Genomic DNA, 18,618 nt, shown 5'->3' with positions numbered 1-18,618 from the left:
GTGCTAATTTCAGAGTACAGACTGGGAAAAAGAGTGAATAAATGACAGGATTGCCTCACTGAGAGAGTATTTCCAACCCCTCAGATGGCCACATCACGGAAAAGCTGGAAAAAAGAACCCAAAAGAGATTGCTGGCAAAAAGTCTGTGTCTTCCAAAGTGTCCTCTTCCTTGATCCCTCAGAATCTCAAACTGATATTATTAAATATCCCTGTCATTTAGACCTCAACTATAGTATGACACTGATTTTATTTATTTATTACATTACAATTTAAATAAATCCTCAGGGGCAGCACGCTTGTTTGTATCTTTGTTTTGTGATCACCACAAAAGGCACCGTGGGGCACGGGGGGATGGCTCAGCCTTTGATGCTCCAGGGGGGAATAAAGAGAATTCTTGTGCTTATAGTGATAGCAGAACTGGGTAAAAAATGGGTAAAAGCAAAACTGGGTAAAAAATGGGTAAAAGCAGAATTGGGTAAAAAATAGGTAAAACTAGAATTGGGTAAAAAATGGGTAAAAGCAGAATTAGGTAAAAAATGGGTAAAATCACAAACGGCTAAGAAATGGGTCAAACCAGAACCGGGTCTAACCCAAACCGGGTCAAAGATGGCTCTAACCCGAACCGGGTCCAACCGAACCGGGTCCCACCGAACCGGGTCAAACCCGAACCGGGCCAAAGATGGCTCAAAGCAGAACCGGGTCCCACCGAACCGGGTCAAAGATGGCTCGAACCAGAACCGGGTCTAACCCGAACCGGGTCCCACCGAACCGGGTCAAACCCGAACCGGGCCAAAGATGGCTCAAAGCAGAACCGGGTCCCACCGAACCGGGTCAAAGATGGCTCGAACCAGAACCGGGTCAAACCCGAACCGGGTCCAAGGGGCCGCTCCTGCCTCTGTCGTTTGCACCGAACCCGCCAGGGGGCGCCTCGGCGCGCTGGCCCGGCGCATGCGCACAGCGCCGGCGGAAACGGCGGGATCGGCAGCGCTGGCGGCGGAACAGCAGCAGCACCGGGGGAGCGGCGGCGGCGCCCGGGTGGGGCTGTGCCTGCTGTGCGGGCTGCCCGCCGCCGGCAAGTCCACGCTGGGCCGCGCCCTGAGCCGCCGGCTGCCGCAGCGGCCGGGCTGGGCCTGCGCGCTGCTCGCCTACGATGAGCTCATCCCGCCCGAGGCCTTCCGCCCGCGCGCGCCGGGGGCGGGCCCGCACGAGCCATCCCCATTGGTCAGTGCGGCTGCGCTCATTGGCCGGGGCGGGCGCGCCGGTGTTACGTCACTGCGTGCGACCGCGGTTGCCGGGCAACGGGACGCGGCCGGGCCCGGTCCTCTCACGGCGGGCCCGGGCCCGGAGCGCTCAGCGGCGGCGATGCGGGGCCTGATCGCTCGCCTTCCTCTCTCCACAGCTGCCCGGCTGGAAGCAGAGCCGCCGCGAGCTGCTGCAGTGCCTGGAGGGGTTCCTGCGGGCGCTCCTCACCGGGGCGGCGCTGCCCGGGCCCGCGCAGCCGGGCTGGCGGCGCTTCCTGGGCTGGCTCCGCCGGGAGCGGCTGCTGCCCGCCGCGGAGGGCGACGCCGGAGCCGCCTCCCGGCCGCTCGTCCTCCTGCTGGATGACAACTTCTATTACCAGAGCATGCGCTACGAGCTGTACCAGCTGGCCCGCAAATGTAATTATTCTGATCTCCGGCATGAGGATGTTTGTAGGAAATTCAGCTCCAGGTGCCTTCTTTCGAGTGCTCTCCCGGAGCGTGGGGTATTCTGATTGCTGGGTACCTGTAATGGAGTAGCAATCAATGTAGCTTTGTTACTGCCTTATTATAAATTGGTAGATGGTGTAAACCCCTTCCTAGAGCAGCCTCGAAGCACCTTCCAGTGCATAAGGAGGCTCCAAGAGAGCTGGAGAGGGACTTTGGACAAGGGCGTGGAATGACAGGGCAGGGGAAATGGCTTCCCACTGCCAGAGGGCAGGGATGGACAGGATATTGGGAATTAGGAATTGCACTCTGGGAAGGTGAGGAGGCCCTGGCACAGGGTGCCCAGAGCAGCTGTGGCTGCCCCTGGATCCCTGGCAGTGCCCAAGGCCAGGCTGGACAGGGCTGGGAGCACCTGGGACAGTGGGAGGTGTCCCTGCCATGGCAGGGGAGGAATGAAATTATCTTTAAGGTCCCTCCCAGTCCAAGCCATTCCATGGTTTTGTGTGTTGATCTCAGACATTTCTTGTGCAGTCTTGAGGTAAAATTCTGTTCCCTGTCCAGATTTGTGTTCATGCAGGCTCAGAAGCAGAGCAGAAGCTCCTCATTCATGTAGAGCCTTTCCCCTGCATGCTGCTCTCAGAAACTGTTACTTGAACTGTTTAAAGATAAAATTCCCTGGTTCTGTTCTTTTTAGATTCCTTGGGCTTCTGCCAGTTGTTTTTAGAGTGTCCAGTGGAATGCTGCCTGCAGAGGAATCGCCTCAGAAGTGATCCTGTGCCTGAGCAGACCATACAGTTAATGGCAAGGAAAATAGAAATGCCAGATCCCAGGAAAAACACCTGGGAGCAGCACAGCCTCATTCTGAGCAGTTCTGATTGCATCTCAGAGGATGAGTATGTTTCTGTTGATCCTATGGTTTTCCCTAAGTGCTATTTTCAGAGGTAGAAGCTTCTTATTGTATCTGCACAGTGTGTAAAAAGTACTGCCAGTGGTGATTTTTGGAAGCCAGGCAGTTACACAGATTCCAGGCTTGTTGGGAGCTCACAGCCACCATCCTCTGCAGGGTTAACCTCAAAACTCACAGCATTCCTACCCTGTCACTGAAAATCTGTGCAAGTTGTCTGAAATGCTAAGGTTGAGTTGTAATAATTTGAGTTGTAATTGTTTTTAATTTCAGATTATTTCACCGATTACCTTCAAAAATTAACTGAAATCTTGCTTCTTTTTTTTTTTTTTTTTTTTTTTTTTTTTTTCCTGTGGCATCATTAGAAAAGAAAAGAAGTGTTTGATTGCCATGGTTTACTCTGTTTTCTTAGTGAGCAGATCATGAACTTGCTGGCCACTGCTTTGGCAAATCCAGAGAGGCCAAACGAGGAGGACACGGAGCAGAAGGTAGCACTGCTGGGCTTCAGGGCACAGCTCTGGCTGCTGCTGGTGTGTTGTTCTCACATGGCACTTCAAAAGTCAAGTAAATTCAAAGTGTCTGCTTGTTTTCTTCCTTCCTGGTGGCCCTGGCCAGGAGGCAGCTCGAGCCATCTGTGCAGCCAGCGCTGTCCATCAGGCTGACCAGGCGTGCAGGAGGATCATCTCTGAGGCCATGCAGGATGCCAAAGGTACCTTCTGCCCATGCCACCCATCCCAGCTGCCAGCTGGCAATGGGAAACAGCCCCTGCAATTCCCTTGGGGTAAACTGTCCAGGAATCCTATCCCAGCAGTGTGCCCGAGGCAACACCTTCACAGCTCTGCTCAGTGTTGTTTGTAGAAGTTTGTAGATTTAAAAACCAGAATCATATTTGTTAACTGTATTAAGTACAGCTTTAATAAAGCCATTTAGTACAGAGCAGCATTTTAGAGGAGTTTAATACTGTTTTGGGACACTGTCAGTAAGGACAGGGGCAGATTTGTATGAGGAGCAGCTCAGTGTCCTTAACTGAAAAGCTCAGCCCTGTGCTTCTGTTCAGGCTTCTCTCTGTGACCAGGGACAGGAGGAATGGCTGGAGCTGTGCCAGGGGGGTTTAGGTTGGATTTAGGGAAAGGTTCTTCCCCAGAGGGTGCTGGGAATGGGCACGGCCCTGAGGCTGCCAGAGCTCCAGGAGTTTGGACAGTGCTGGGATTGTTGGGATGCCTCTGCAGGGACAGGAGCTGCACTGGATGGTCCTGTGGGTCCCTTCCAGCTCAGGATATTCTGTGGTTCTGTGGGGTTTTTTTTCTGTAAGCATGAAGTTAAAAGTTCAGCTTCAATTTTCTTTTAGGTAAAAACCTTCTCCCAAGTGAGATGAAGAGCCTGGCAGAAGAACTCAACAAACTGAAAGGAGAATTTTTGGATGACTTGAGGCAAGGAAATACTTTGAAAACTCAATATTCTGACCCTGCTACAGGTGTTATTTCTTCATTCCAACATGAGGCAACCAGTGTGATAAATAAATATATTTTAAAATAATGACATAGAGAATGTTGGGTGTTTAGGAGTCCCTAGTGTTTCAAATGCATACTCAGAGCACTGCTGCTGAGAGATCTGAGGTGCAGCTCCCTTCCCTGGAGCCCCTGTGCCTCCTCTCCCCATGAGATGGAAGAGAAACAGTTTGATCAAGTCTAACCAAGCTGTTCTTGGCTGCGGAGATCAAGCCAAGAGCAAACCATCCTGAGATTTAAATTTCACAGAATCAGAAAGTTAACCCAGGAGGAGCACCTGGGAAATCACCAGCTCCACCCATGGAAGGATATGCAATTAAGAATTGACATGGGACCTAATTAGAAAGTGTTATTTTATTCATATCTTACAAAAGCAAAGCTTCACAACATGAACTACACGAGATAAGAGTTATTTCAGAATTAACCTTGTCGTCTCAGAAACGCTCACTAACATTAAAATTTATTTTACAACTCTAACAGGTTTCATTTTTGCATAAAATCTGCTCTTTACACTGAAATACATATTATTAACAAAGTAGGTACTTAGAAGCACATATACAAAGACTGCTCAATGAAAAATGCTTTAGCAGGAGAGAGATTCCCTGCAGCAGAACATCATTTGCTGTAGATTTTCAAGGAAGTTTAAAATTAGTAGAAAACTTGCCAGTGAAGACTTCTAAATTACATTCCCTTTGTCAAAAAGAAACAAAAAGCAAACCCCCAAAACATTCTGGAACAAAACAAACAGTAACAGATTATTTGGCTGGAAAACACTGCTGGAAAGTGTCCCAGAACTGATTTTATATTAAAAAGCCAATCAACATTTTATGTCTAAATCCTCTTCATCTAAACATGTGTCTGTGAAAAAACAACTGTTTTTCCTATTGCCTCCTTCACAGTTGAATATTAACTGAGATAATGAAGATGTCCAAATATCCAAATGCCCATTGGAATATTCAGTCTCAAAACAGTAAATGTGTATTAAGATTGCAATAAATAGTGCGTGTTATAAATGTCCACAAAGTTATAAAATAAGTTGTGACAATAAAAACAAAACCCCCACGAAGTTCATGTTTTGCAGATACAGAATTTAACAAAACTGAGCTATGGAAAAATTCCATCTCCTTCCTAAACCTCCATTAGTAACAGTTATAATACCAATCACCCATTACAACGTGAGGATTTGGGTTAAAAAAAAACAAAACACCAAAACGAGTGAGTGCAGTGTAGCAATGGAGGACTCAGTTATAATGCCAATCACCCATTACAACGTGAGGATTTGGGTTAAAAAAAAACCAAAACACCAAAACAAGTGAGTGCAGTGTAGCACACGGAGGACAACCCAGGACAACATGAAAAGTTCTTTTAACAAAGGGCTCAGTCCCAGAATCCTGGCCAAGTCTCCCTCACTGACTCTGGGTAAGGCCTGCTTGTGCAAGGGATAACATTTGGAAAGAATTTGCCAGTACCAGTTCTGCACTTTAAATTATAGTCAATAGTATGCATAAATAATGAAAAATAGGAAAATGCACCTTCCAAAGCTCCTCAGCTGACAGAAGGGGACAATGATGTCAGGGCAGTGTTTGGCACAACTGAACACAGTGTGATGATGGAACACGAGCAATCCCAGTCCTGGGAAGGACAAAGGGATCCACCCCAGGGCTCTGGGGCAGAGCTGCTGCTGCTGCTGCCCAAGAACCCCCCTGCAAGGAGGAGTTTGCCCAAGGAAACAGGGAAAAGAGTTTTTTCATTCCTCAGCCGTTCAGAGATGTCCCAGCTAATCTTTCCCTTAGTCACTCCAGAGCAGAACCAACGGTGTCCAGGCAGCAACAGGAAAATCCTTCCAAACTCGGTTTGCAAGGCTTGGGGACAGATTTTTTCCCACAGAGTTCTGTTATTAAGAACACACATTCCCCACAATGGGATCCCCTCCCAAACAAGGACCCCTTTTCCATGAGGTCCTGCAGGCTTCCTCCTGCTCCCAACTCCCCCATTAGTGACCTATCCTGAGTTCTGTTCAAGGCCATCCTGGGGCAGGGGTCATTCCTCTAAATCACCACATCTCGAGGCAAAGAGAAGCCTCTAACAAGGTGAACACTGCCAGCAGAAGCCCCAGAGGTCAGAAACCACATCTGTGCACATGGAAAAGACTTTTCCTATGATACTCAGTACTGGAGGTGTTCCCTGGAGCACCAGCATTCCACAAGTTTCCTTGGGAATGCCAGAGCTTAGGAATAGGAGAGTGCATCATCTACCAAAAAGGCAAGGAAAACCACTTCCATAAATTACTACTTGTAAAGTCTTCCAGTCTTCTCTTATCCTACATCTGAGCCAAATTTAAATTGTAGAATTGTTCCATGTGTGATCCAAAGAGAGCCACCATTTCTGCCCTCTTTGACTGGAAAAATTTTGATTCCAGAACCTGTTCAGGAGCAGTAACTTCCACCTGGATTCCAGTTCCGTCAGCTTTTACTCCTTAAAATAAAGGATGTTTACACACACAGATTTGCAACTTTACTTACAAAATAAATCTAAAAAGTATAAATCAACAATGAAATATTTTGGAATTACAGAGTGTCCTGACGAAAAATGCAAATTACATTGTGTCTTACAAATCCAGCAAAACAAATTCTGAACCAGGCCTGAAAACAAAACAATTTTTAGGAGTGACAGTGTTATTGCTCATCTTCACTACACTGGAGCCACTGCAGTGACAGATTTCTGACCTCATTACTTCAAGACTGCACAGCCAAGGAAGAACCCAGTTCCTCAAGCACAGAAATTCATCAGTAGGTCAGTCAGGTAGACAGAAACATGTCTGGTATCCAAATTTCTATTTAATTAAAGTCAAAATCCAAATTTCTATTTAATTAAAGTCAAAATCACTTCCACAGCTAAAATTCTTACACTGGTGGTTTTCCTGCATTGATCTCACCCTGATCACTGCAAGTTTTGCCATTGGTTTCAGGAAGTTTTAACATAAAAATATAAATTTGAATAAGTCAAACATTTCCTATTGAGATTCCAACCTCTGACTTGTGGGAACATTAATAAAATCTTCTTGCTTTTAACAAAACTTGGTTTGCTGATAGGAAAAGGGGAATATATAAGGGAAGCTTTGATTTGTCTCAAGTAGGACAAACCAAGGTAAAAGTGCATGTCTAAATATGGGAAAAGTAACAGCTCTTCCTTTATTTTTAATGTCTCAAATTCTTATCTAGCACAAAGTTATTATTCATTTTAATTAGATGTTTTACTCAGGTTTATGTTAAAGTGCCTGTCCTTTAGCCTGAGGGCTTCTAAAGATGAGTGTACACTATGAAATAAAATAAACAACTTCAGTTATCATTTGCCATCCACAATTCCTAAAAACAGCTTCAGTATAGTCAGTGAGTTTTCCTTTGCATCCTACATGGAGCCAGAAAAAGCCAGAGGTCCTTCCCCTTATTCCCAGCACACCCAAAGGACATCAAACCTGGGAGAGGGGACAAACCAGGCCCCCAAGTCAGCTGCAATTTACAATAAACTGGATTATATGACTCTCAGAAATGCAGGCAACCTCTCAGTTGTAGCCTGGCCCAACATAAAACTGAACAAAGGAGTTTGATTTGTAAACTTCTTGTTTGTTTCTTTCAGAACTTCTATCAGCAGGACAGAAGTCTAATTGTGCAAATTTTAAATATCTGTACAACTCAGTTTAAGGCAGTTAGAAATCTCACAGAATATATATTAGTTCTACAGGCTCTTCATTATGTCTCTAAAAATTGCCTCCTCTGAAAAACAATGACATGTAAAATTTTGTAGAGTGTAGGTAAAATAAGGTATCTTACTTTTTTGTTTTCAATAACTCATGAATGACAGGCTTTTAGCTCTTTCTTTTTCCTACCATAGTTTTATTCGCAATAACCTGTTATCTTCTAGTTTTGTGCTAGTAGTTAAATTAGTGTTTAAGTCCTAGCATGAAGAGTTTAGACTATACTAAACAAAAACTTATTATTAACCTTCATCAGATTAAAACAACTTTTACATCAAATTGAATTTGTACATGAAAACTGCTTCTGGTTTTTTTGAGTAGCCAGGTTTTTAAGAATTTCTCCAAAGAATGGTTGGGGTTGGAAGGGACCTTAAAGGAGAGACACCTTCCACTGTCCCAGGCTGCTCCAAGCCCTGTCCAGCCTGGCCTTGGGCACTGCCAGGGACCCAGGGGCAGCCACAGCTTCTCTGGGTATCCTGTGCCAGGGCCTGCCCACCCTCCCAGGGAACAACTCCTTCCCAATATCCCATCCAACCCTGCTCTCTGGCACCATGAAGCCATTCCTCCTTCTCCTGTCTCTACACGATGTGTCATTGCATTGACCTTTTGTACTGTATGGATAATATGTCTTGTCTTGCCTAGTAAACAATCTGGGAATTACATCCTATGGCTCAGGACAAAAGCTCTGCTTCTCCACTTGCAGAATGTTTATTGGGATTAAGTGCAAGCAACTTAAACTTAACAACCACAGCATGTAAATGCATTCCAACCCTTACAGCACTCTTGGCTTTTTTTGAAAGGCTACATATAAAACAGCAACTGAACCTGATACAAAATTTCCCTGGCAAGTTTTACAAGAAAATCAATTTGCCTCCTTCGTCAAATTGATTAATGTGAAGATTCCTTATGGGAATGTGCAAGCTTTCCATCAGCAAGTATGAAAAATAGACTGTAATATGTTAAAAAACTAAACAAAAGCATGTTCTCAGTCAATGTTGATTATGTTGGCCTCTTGCAAAGTGGCAAGCGAAGTCGTACTTGTTTTTACACTTACACCCACAAATGTTACACTGGAAAGGATTTTCAAATCCATGGCATCCCATGTGGATGGTGTAAAGGATATTGTCTGCAAAGTACATGTCACAGTGTGGGCAGTGGTGCAGGAGCTGAGGGTCCTGCACGGGCAGGGTTGGAGCTGGAGTGCTCGGCTGGCTGTTGCTGATACTGGGAGTACTGGTGTGGGCACTGCGGTCACTGCTGGGCCCTGCCACAGGACTATAGTTCCTCTGATTGTGTGTGGGCCGGGAATCAGGGCTGGTTGGAGAGGAATTCTGAGGAATATTTGCTGACACAGCTGAAACTACTGCAGGTGCAGCAGGCTGCTGTATCATGAAAGGCTTTTCGTCTTGACAGGAAACGACGTCAGGAGAGCCTGGATTTTGGTTTTCAGGTGGCAAACTGGACAACTGTCCTGCTAAGGTGGAGAGCTGGTTCAAAGGATTATCCACCATGAGGTCTTGTGGATCTCTTGGCAAGCCACCACTTGGAGTGGGTTTTGTCATGCTCTCGTACGCCTCAGTCTGGATATTGGGGATTTCGTGGGTGAAATCGTTAAGGTAGTCTGGTTTCTGCACCACCATGGAAGGCGGACTCAGATTAATTAATGCTCTTCTGCTGTACCCCAAATTGCTGGTCTTCTTCTGCAGAACCCCCCACATCTTCTTGCTGCTCAGGGAAGACCTGGTGCCCTTGATGGGCACCATCTTGTGCTTGCGCCGGCGGTGGTGGGACAGGTTGCTGCGGTCGCTGCAGCGGAAGGAGCACAGCTCGCACTTGTAGGGCTTCTCCCCGGTGTGGGACCGCATGTGAGCCTCCAGGTGACGCTCGTAGGCCGAGGCAAAGGGACACAGGTGGCACCTGTGTGGCTTCTCCCCTGGAAAATCAGAACAGGTTAGCCCACAGCACCCCAGAGCGCCTGGAAAAGGCTTTGCGTGCAGCTCGTTGTGAGCCGCTCGTCCAGCTTCAGTCACCGCCAGCCTCGAGCTCAGCTGGGTGTCCTGGGAGAGCAGAGAGCACTGGGACAGCTCTGCCTCTCCCAGGGATCATCAGCACACAGAAAAATCCTGAGTGGAGCCAGCACAACACACAACCTGCCTGGGAACTGCAGCAACAACACCAAGGACTGAGTGCAGTGATGTCTGCGTGGTGCCCTGGGTCCGAGCTCTCCCTCGCCCACGGCGCGCACAGGGGAACACAGAATGTCTGTGCCACCAAAATGTCACTGTTCTTCATGAGAACTCTGAGGGAGGGTATCCTTCTGGGACCTTCAAACATCCCTACTCCTAAACATCCTGGAACTACCACTCTAAATAACCCACGCCACAGGCAGCCACTCAAGGATGGAGCTTTGAAAAAGGATCTGTGGCTAAAGGGCTGTAACAGAAGACAAAAGCCAGGAATTCCCTGGAGAGCTGGGTGCTCTTCCAGATGGGAGATGGGATGATGACCAGGGTGACCCTCATCTCCTTTGCACATGCAGAACTTTGTTCTTCTATCAAATGAAATTTATAGATACAAAGTTTTCTGAGTATTTTTTTAAAAGTTAATGTGAGTAACAGAATAACAGGCCAACACTTCTGTAACCCAGCACTTTAGGATTTCTGATTTTCCCTTGATAGACTGATCTAGGAGTTACAGATCCAGGTCTGCAATGTCAGAAGTACCTAAAGGATCTGATGCGTGTTCAAGAGAGGAAGATGATCTTTCATTTCAGATCTCGAGTGCCGGCTCAATTTCTAAATCCCTGTCATATGACTGATGAGCATTCCATAGTTTGAGATCACTGTCTGGGATACCAAATAGATTTCCTTCATTCCCCCTACACCACTCACTCTCCAAAAGGAAAGAAATCAATTTTTGTGCTACCTCTAAGTACCCTCTTTGCACCAAGTAAAACCATGATTTGTCCATGAGCATCTCTCTGAACTCATGTATGTACACACAAGATGGGTAAAGATCTGGAGACTTGACAAAATGGTATGAGAAGATTGGCAAATCCTGTGTGAATGCAGGGAGTTTGTCAATCTGATTTCATTCTAAACTGGTTACAGATCTGGAGACTTGACAAAATGGTATGAGAAGATTGGCAAACTCCCTGCATTCACACAGGCTTTGCCAATCTGATTTCATTCTAAGATTTAAAAGTTTTGCATCACATGTAGCACAACACAGCTGGTGAGCTACTCATTATGTGCTGTGAGATTCAGCACGAAGCCAATCCTGCAGCAGGCCGCACTTAATAATAATATTAATAATTATAATAATAATGTTTGCATGATCACGCCTGGGTCACAATTCCTTGGGCAGATGTCCAGGATGTTGTACCTGTTTATTTACACTGCTCTGAGGCTGAGTCAGCTGCCACTTCTCTTTAATGCTGACTCATCTGAGCTTCACAGCACAAGCAACCCATCCCCGGCCCTCTGCCAGCCTTCCAAGCCAAACAACACTCAGGCCTTGGATCTTCTTCCCTTGAGTGAAAAAACAAACCAATCCCAACCAGGAAAACCAAACCAAAATAACTGTTTTATTGTTCTGGAAGACACGAGAGAAGAATTTACCAGGTCCATCAGAATCTGAACCTCAGAACTCTCTGATTTCTGGCTGGTTGCCATTTCCTACCCCACTACGCCCTGCTGAAACAAGCCAACACTGCAGGGCCAGTGAAGGAGCCCCACCTTTCCCAAAATCCACCCAGGGAGCTCCTGTGTGGAAGGAATGGCTCCCAGCAAAGTGAGACTCTGACTAACTGTACCTGAGGAGAGCTACAACCACATCCCAGTTACAACAGGTGAGTCCCAAAATGCCACCTACCCCAGACCCCTGAAAAGAGACACCTGGAAGGTTTGGGACAGTCCATACCAGACTGGAAACCTGTAACAATTTCATTCTTTACAAGACACAATTTTTTTCTGCTCTGCTTAACACCCTGAAGTCATCTGTATTGGTGTGATACACTTGACAGACTTCACAAGCACCTATTTTTTTTTTGTTTTGTTTTCTCTCATTTGCCATGAGGTTTGGGCTTTCAGAACAGTTTAGGATATTTTAGCCTTTATGAGAGTTTTGCTTTTCAGGTTTACACACCCAACAGTGGCAAATGCCCCTTAACAAGCCACAGTTGATAATTTTTCTGTTAATTGATAACTAGTCACTAGCTTGATGGCAAGTCCTCACATTTGAATATTCTACCAATAACTTTATTCTTATTACTAGGCTTTGTACTTCCACATCTAGAATGTTGTGCAGAACAGGAATATTTTCATGGCTAAACAACAAAGGAAGGGCCTATAAATCTCTGTGTAGGAACGTGTACATTTGTCACTTTTCTCATCAGCTCAGAAAAACTAATATATTTATATTGAAGCTTTCATGCTAAACTCTACTCCCATGTAGTTACTTATAATAATAATAAATGTCAGTAGGGATTTGCACAGTTTAAATAGGTGCATGGCACACCTTTACAAAAATAGACTACAAAAACCCACCAATACCCAGCTATTGTTAAGAATTCTCCCACTGCTTGAATTTGCCAAGTGCTGACATGGAAATCCCAATGCAGAGGAAATCCCCCAGGGCGTCCCAGGCAGGCAGAGCAGAAGATCCATACCTGTGTGAATCCTGATGTGCTCGATGAGCCGTGCTGTTCCTTTGCTGGCATAGTTACAGTATCGACACTTTAACTTCCCATCAAAAGTCCTTTCAAAGCCATCCACCAACATTCCTGAGTTTTCATCCAGTGAAACTTCAACAGAAGGATGATCCAGACCATTCTGATCACCTTCTGTCCCAGCTGTGAACAATGCAACACAGATTTTAATGAACAATCTGTGGGATGCCATCTGTCACACTGTGAGCAAATGCCAAATGGCTTTTGCTTCTCTCTGCCCTTATCTTTAATGTAGAGAATTATAAACACATGCCCTGATTGAAACAAAGGTACATACACATCCTTTGTGACATGAAAATGACTATTAGAAATGCTGCCATATAGCTGCAGCATTACCTGGACTGTGACACTGCAGTCACTCTCAAAAAAATCAAACTTATGGTACTGGAAAAAAGTTTATGGTACAGCTCACCTCCCTGGAGAGTCTCTACTTCCTTGTCACCAGTAACTGATCCAGAAATCATATTGACATGCTGAGTCTGCTGGGTCAGATATTCCTGAAAATCCTTCACAAAATCCAATGTTTCTGCCTTCTTTTCCCCCATATTGACTCTCTCATTTACAACCTCTCGTGCCTAGAAGGGAAAATGTTTTCAGAACACAAGTGTCATTGAGTTTGGCTGCATTCATAGAAACAAGTCCAGGTTTTGGGCTGGATTTGAAGGGAAGAATTACTTTTATCACACAACACGTGTGTCGTGGTTTAAAGTCTGGTTTTCAGTTGAGAGAGTGGTTCCTGAAGGGACCTGGCAGAGCCAATGAGCTGCTTAGTTTGAAGAGCCAATCAACTGGCTAAGTTTGAAGATTGACATCAAGTTAACCAATCAGCAGGCTAGTTTAGAAGATTGACAGCCATTTAAACCACTTAGAAGAGCTGAACACGCCTCTACGAAAACACATTTAAGGATGGCAATGGCCACTTACGGCCTCTGAAGAGGGCACTGGCTGGGCCAGGCCGGGCTCGCATGGCCGGGTCAGGCCAGGCCTGGCTGGGCCGGGCTCTCCTGGCCGGGCCAGGCCCGGCTGGGCCGGGCTCTCCTGGCCGGGCCAGGCTCTCCTGGCCAGGTTGGGGTGCTGCTTGGCTGGGATTTCTGCCACCACCGGGCTGTGCTGCTGGGACTGACCCAGCGCCGCGGGCGACCGCGCGGCCAGGGCTGTCTCAGCATGGCTCACAATGAACTTTGTTTGCTTTTAGGCAGCCCCGCTGCAGGCAGAAGGACAAAAGCAGCAGCAGCAGTTTTGTTTCTTTTCCTGACACCCGACATGAAGGAAAGGCGCAGGGGTGGTGCCAGCAGGGAGCACGGTGACTCCTCAGTGGTGGAGCCTGGACAAAATCAACATTTCAACGCTGCAGGACTCTATAAAAACTGTTCCAATTGATAAGGCTTGAGAAAAAATGAACATACTAATTCTCTCCCAAGACAGAAAAAGCAAAGGGTGAAGACACATAGAGAAAACAGCATGGACACTGAGAGCAGTAAAGAAGGAGTCAAATTCTAGATGGGAGAGGATTGAGGAGATGCCTTAGTGTTGGGCTGAAATTCTTTTCTGAGGCTATGGTGAAGATGTATTTTTGATCTATCAGACTTTGTTTTTTCCCTTTTTCCTCATGAAGTGCATGGGAGAATGCAGCATTCACCTGCAGCCCCTGAGAGAAGGACACTGATGCTGGAGCTGTGGATGCTGAAAAGCTGTAATCCAATGAGAAGCTGGAACAGAGAGATGAGAAACTTTGCCCCAGGGATAGAAGAAGAAAAACCTCTGTTCCCAGAGATAAAAGAACTTTTGTTTTTATGCTAGAAGAGCTCATCCACAAAATAGTGCCCCATAAGTTAACATGGCCCATGAAAGCAGCTTTGGGAAAGCTGTAACTCATGGGAGGGACCTTCACACTGCAGACAGATTTTCCTTTCCTGGTGGCTGATTTGCTGCTGACACTGAAGCCACAAGAGAACTTCTTCTTGTGGAGAAGTCTCCATAGCATGGCAAGAGAGACTCCCCTCCCTAGGTGGACTGAAGAAAGATTATTTTAGAGGTGGCAAAGTGACTGAAAGTTCCAGGTTTTGTCTCTGTACATTGTCTGTGGGAAAGAAAAAAGGTGTGGGGAGAGAAGTGTTCTGAAGGTTTGTTCTGATTTTATCATTTTTTATTTTAATTCTGTTAATAAAGTTTTCTTTATACCATTTAAAGTTTTGAGCCTGGCTTGCCCTCCTCCTCCTAATCCATCTCTCACAGCAGGAAATGAGTAAATAAATAATTTTTAGTGGATGCATGGGCATTTGGCCAGCATTAGACCCATCACACTGAGTCAAAGAACAAATTGGCAACCAGAAGAATATTGGTTTTTGAATGTTTAACTCATTAAAGATCACCAAATACAATTTATGGGGAAATCACTTTCAGCAACAGGTAAATGACATAATAATAACACAGTAAATAAAATTTTAAAATAAAAAATACATAATAATAATAATAATAAACAACCTGTCTTTTTAAAATATAAATATGAATCATACCTGAATTTTAGCTCCCTGCTAAGTAGCAAACATGCTCCAAAATGTACCACAACACATCAGATAAAAAGCACAGAGCACAGCTTCTCCACTTTTCCTAGAAGGAATAAAAAGGAAATGTGAGTCCATTACTCTTCCCAACCCCCATGAGTTATAAGAAAGAAACCTGGTTTGTGTTTGAAAGACAGGACTCTGTTTTATAAAATTTAGAGCAGCAGAGTTTCAATCACACTTCCAGTAAATTTTTTTCCAAAGACTGCATCCTCTGCTTCCTGGATGCCACCTGAAGGACACTTCTGACTCACTTTTGTTTTCCAATAAACATCTGTTTCAAAAAACTCCAGATTTGGGTCAGTCAGTTATGGGAGCTGCAATGTTGGGAAACAACTGAATGTTGGTGTTTAGCAAAGCTGGAAAGAAGCTTAGACAAAGCACTGTTTCACAGTTCTCCCAAAATCTGGCTTTTCTATCCTGGGTAAAAATCTTAATCCAGTCCATTATTTTGCCCTGAAATGATTAAAATATTCCCCAGAAATCAGTGGTCAGGCTTGTTTTGGGGAGTGTAAATAACAAACCTCAATAAAGCCCCAATTCACAATGAATTTGGGAAGACAGACCTTGGGATATATTTGGAAGGAGAACAACGAGTCTGTCACATTATTTCTGCAGATTATAATCAGAAATAATTTACAATGCTACCATTTCAATAAGAATATTCCTTATTTTTAATAGGTACTCAGGTGACCTACAGAAACTCAAGTTCTGAGTTCCAGACCACATTTAAGTATCTTCTCCTGTGTATCCAAAGCTCCTTACAGATGTTTGTTCATTTCTGGCATCCAGATGAGGATGTTCTGTCACATCTTGCCTGAGTGTCCTCAACTCCCAGCACTGATTATCACCATGAAGTTAAGTTTGGAACACATCTTGATCTATCTCTCTACTTACCCTCTTCCAGGCGTCACCAGCCTCCTGCAGGCTTAAGTTAATTTGTGTTCCATTTGTTGGTGTCTCCTGCAATAAAACAAAGACATCAGGATATGAATTACAATATTAAAGATACCTCTAATATTGAAGATATAAAGAGAAAAACAGGACAATGTAACAGAGTCCTGACCAACTTTCCATGAATTATAATAAGAAATAACAATTTAAAATTAAACCATTCAAAACAACATCAAAGGTTTGTGTTATCAGAGGAGAATCTGTGTGTGCCTTTGGGTAAGGCACTAAAACTTATTTCAGAGAATCACAGAATGGTTTGGGTTGGGAGGGACCTTAAATCCCATCCAGTGCCACCCCTGCCATGGCAGGGACACCTCCCACTGTCCCAGGTGCTCCCAGCCCTGTCCAGCCTGGCCTTGGGCACTCCAGGGATCCAGGGGCAGCCACAGCTGCTCTGGGCACCCTGTGCCAGGGCCTGCCCACCCTCAAAGAGACTAATTCCTTCCCAATATCCCATCTAACTCTGCTCTCTGTCAGTTTAAAGCGATTTCCCCTTGTCCTGTCAGTCCAGGCTCTTGTAAATAGTCTCTCTCCATCTTTCTTTCCTTTCTTTCCTGTACTGAAAGGCCACAATTAGGTCACCTCAAAGCCTTCCCTACTCTAGGCTGAACAACCCCAATTCTCTCAGCCTTACTTTATTGCACTGATTGCTTTTAAAAAACATTTAATTGTGAAAAAAAAAGACATAACATTTCCTAAACAGGTTAGGGATCAACTGCATAAAACTTCCTTTCTCTACCTCATTGATTTATCATGAGAACCCTCATCCTTTTCTTTACACCAGTGTAGGGAAGTCACCACAATTTAAACATGACCCAAAGCTCCCACTGGTGTGCCCAAACACTTCTGTGATTTTATGTGGCATTTTTCAGAGCTACAGAGGCAGCAGCTCTCCTTCTCAGGGGAGAATGACGCACATCTGATCCTTGCTGTGTCACTCCTGCAAACCTGCAAATGCAATTCTAATTAGCAGAAACTGAGCAGCCCAGCTCGTGTTTCACACACCAGGGATGGGCTGATCACACCAGGTGTTACCCGAGCTCTGCTGACACAACCACACCTCCTCCAGCTTCACACAAGCAGCAGCAGAGCACAGGTTACTCATTTTCTACCCAGGCACAACTGCTGGCCTGAACAGGGGTCACAGCACTGAGCTGAGCTCAGTTTGCTGTCAAAGAACGTGCCAGGATGAAATATTCTGCCTGAATAATGCTGCTAAAGAAAGCAGTTCATAGAGTACACCCAGCAGTTTCACACACACAGTCAGAACTAATCCTGCAGTAATTATAACAGCATAAATTATCTATGAGGACACGTATGCAGTAAGAGAATAGAATTACTGTGAGCATATGGATGCACCCCACCTCCTTCTAAGGAATCCCGGGGAAAAAAGGGGGGATGTTCTCTGTTCCATCTTTTCCATAGCAAATAAATGAAAGCAGGAAGGATTCCAAACTCCATCCAAGCTCTTCCAGGTCCTGCTGAAGGAGTGTGACCGTGGGGAGGGGAGTGAAGCACAGCGTCGGTGGCCGCCGTGACCTGTCATCAACCCCGAACGCCCCCGCTCGATCCCGCTCCTCCTCCTCCAGCCCCAGCCAGAGTGGGAACGGCCACGGGAAACCTCCCGGAAAGGCGCGTGTCCCGTTCCGGGCTCCTCGGGACAAGAGACACGGAGCTTCTGGAGAGCATCCAGTGAAGGGCAGCAGAGATGCTGAAGGGCCTGGAGCAGCTCAGGAAAGGCTGAGGGAGCTGGGCTGCTCAGCCTGGAGAGGAGCCCCAGCTGAGAGGGCCCTCAGCCCTGGCTGGCCCTGAGTGTCAGGGTCCCGGGGGGTCAGAGCAGGCCCAGGCTCTGCCCCGGGGACCAGCAGCGGCACCAGAGCCACGGGCAGGGACCGATGCACAGCAAGTTCCACCCCAGCAAAGAAGAACTTCTCCACTGTGAGGGTGACAGCGCTGGAACAGGCTGCCCAGAGCGGGTGCGGGGTCTCCCTCACTGCAGATACCCAGAACCTGCGCCGTGTGCTCGGGGACGGCCCTGCCCGAGCAGGGAGGTGGCACCGGATCGATTCCTTCCAACCTCACCCGCTCTGCGACTCCGTGATCCTGCGATTTCAGTAACCCTGTCATTTCTGCCATTCTGTAGTTTCTGTGATCCCTCCGATTTGTGTTTCCCCCGCTCCACACCAAGGCAGCGGCCTCGGGGCTGCGCCGCTGACCCGGCCCCGCTCCCGGCGGGGCAGCGCGGCCCTCCTGAAGCGCTGCCCCCCTACTCCCGCCAACCGGCCCCGTCACGGCACAGAGAGGCCCCGGAAGGAGAAGGAGAGACGGAAAGGGAGTGGGAAAGAGACGGAAGGGCAGGAAAAAGTGGGAAGATAAGGACAGATAACACTCACCGCTGCCACCCCGCGCCGCTACCGCCGCCCGCCGCCGCCATATTTGTTATTCCGCCTCCCCCAGGCCCGGCCCGGCCCCGCCCACCGCAGTCTCGCGAGACCCGGGCGCGCCGGTGGGAGCGGAGAG

The 18,618-nt window shown here is 46.5% G+C and overlaps 2 protein-coding genes across 5 annotated transcripts; one reads left to right on the top strand and one right to left on the bottom strand.

Annotated features, from left to right (window-relative positions):
* The first annotated feature begins 948 nt into the window (after positions 1 to 948).
* PSTK (phosphoseryl-tRNA kinase) lies at positions 949 to 5,160 on the top strand. Its single transcript, XM_041461046.1, has 6 exons — positions 949 to 1,221; positions 1,400 to 1,658; positions 2,380 to 2,578; positions 3,002 to 3,077; positions 3,205 to 3,298; positions 3,938 to 5,160. The coding sequence occupies exons 1-6, from the start codon at positions 949 to 951 to the stop codon at positions 4,123 to 4,125; spliced, it is 1,089 nt and encodes a 362-aa protein (XP_041316980.1). The 3' UTR covers positions 4,126 to 5,160.
* Positions 5,161 to 6,949: 1,789 nt separating this feature from the next.
* On the bottom strand, positions 6,950 to 18,560 carry IKZF5 (IKAROS family zinc finger 5). 4 transcript variants are annotated; one of them, XM_041461044.1, is made up of 7 exons: positions 18,492 to 18,527; positions 17,463 to 18,201; positions 16,042 to 16,107; positions 15,097 to 15,190; positions 12,993 to 13,155; positions 12,521 to 12,703; positions 6,950 to 9,784 (listed from the first exon to the last, which is right to left on the bottom strand). In XM_041461044.1, the coding sequence occupies exons 5-7, from the start codon at positions 13,123 to 13,125 to the stop codon at positions 8,841 to 8,843; spliced, it is 1,260 nt and encodes a 419-aa protein (XP_041316978.1). In that variant the 5' UTR covers positions 13,126 to 13,155; positions 15,097 to 15,190; positions 16,042 to 16,107; positions 17,463 to 18,201; positions 18,492 to 18,527; the 3' UTR covers positions 6,950 to 8,840. The 4 variants fall into 4 exon arrangements, with proteins under 4 accessions (XP_041316978.1, XP_041316975.1, XP_041316977.1 ...); XM_041461041.1 differs by lacking the exon at positions 17,463 to 18,201 and having other exon boundaries at positions 18,492 to 18,560; XM_041461043.1 differs by lacking the exon at positions 18,492 to 18,527 and having other exon boundaries at positions 17,463 to 18,485.
* Positions 18,561 to 18,618: the final 58 nt, after the last annotated feature.

The sequence above is a fragment of the Pyrgilauda ruficollis genome, unplaced genomic scaffold (genome assembly GCF_017590135.1).
Source record: "Pyrgilauda ruficollis isolate IOZ18807 unplaced genomic scaffold, ASM1759013v1 scaffold15, whole genome shotgun sequence".
NCBI classification, from domain to species: domain Eukaryota; kingdom Metazoa; phylum Chordata; class Aves; order Passeriformes; family Passeridae; genus Pyrgilauda; species Pyrgilauda ruficollis.
Note: the sequence above shows the minus strand (reverse complement) of the source record. Positions and strands in the feature narration are given on the sequence as shown.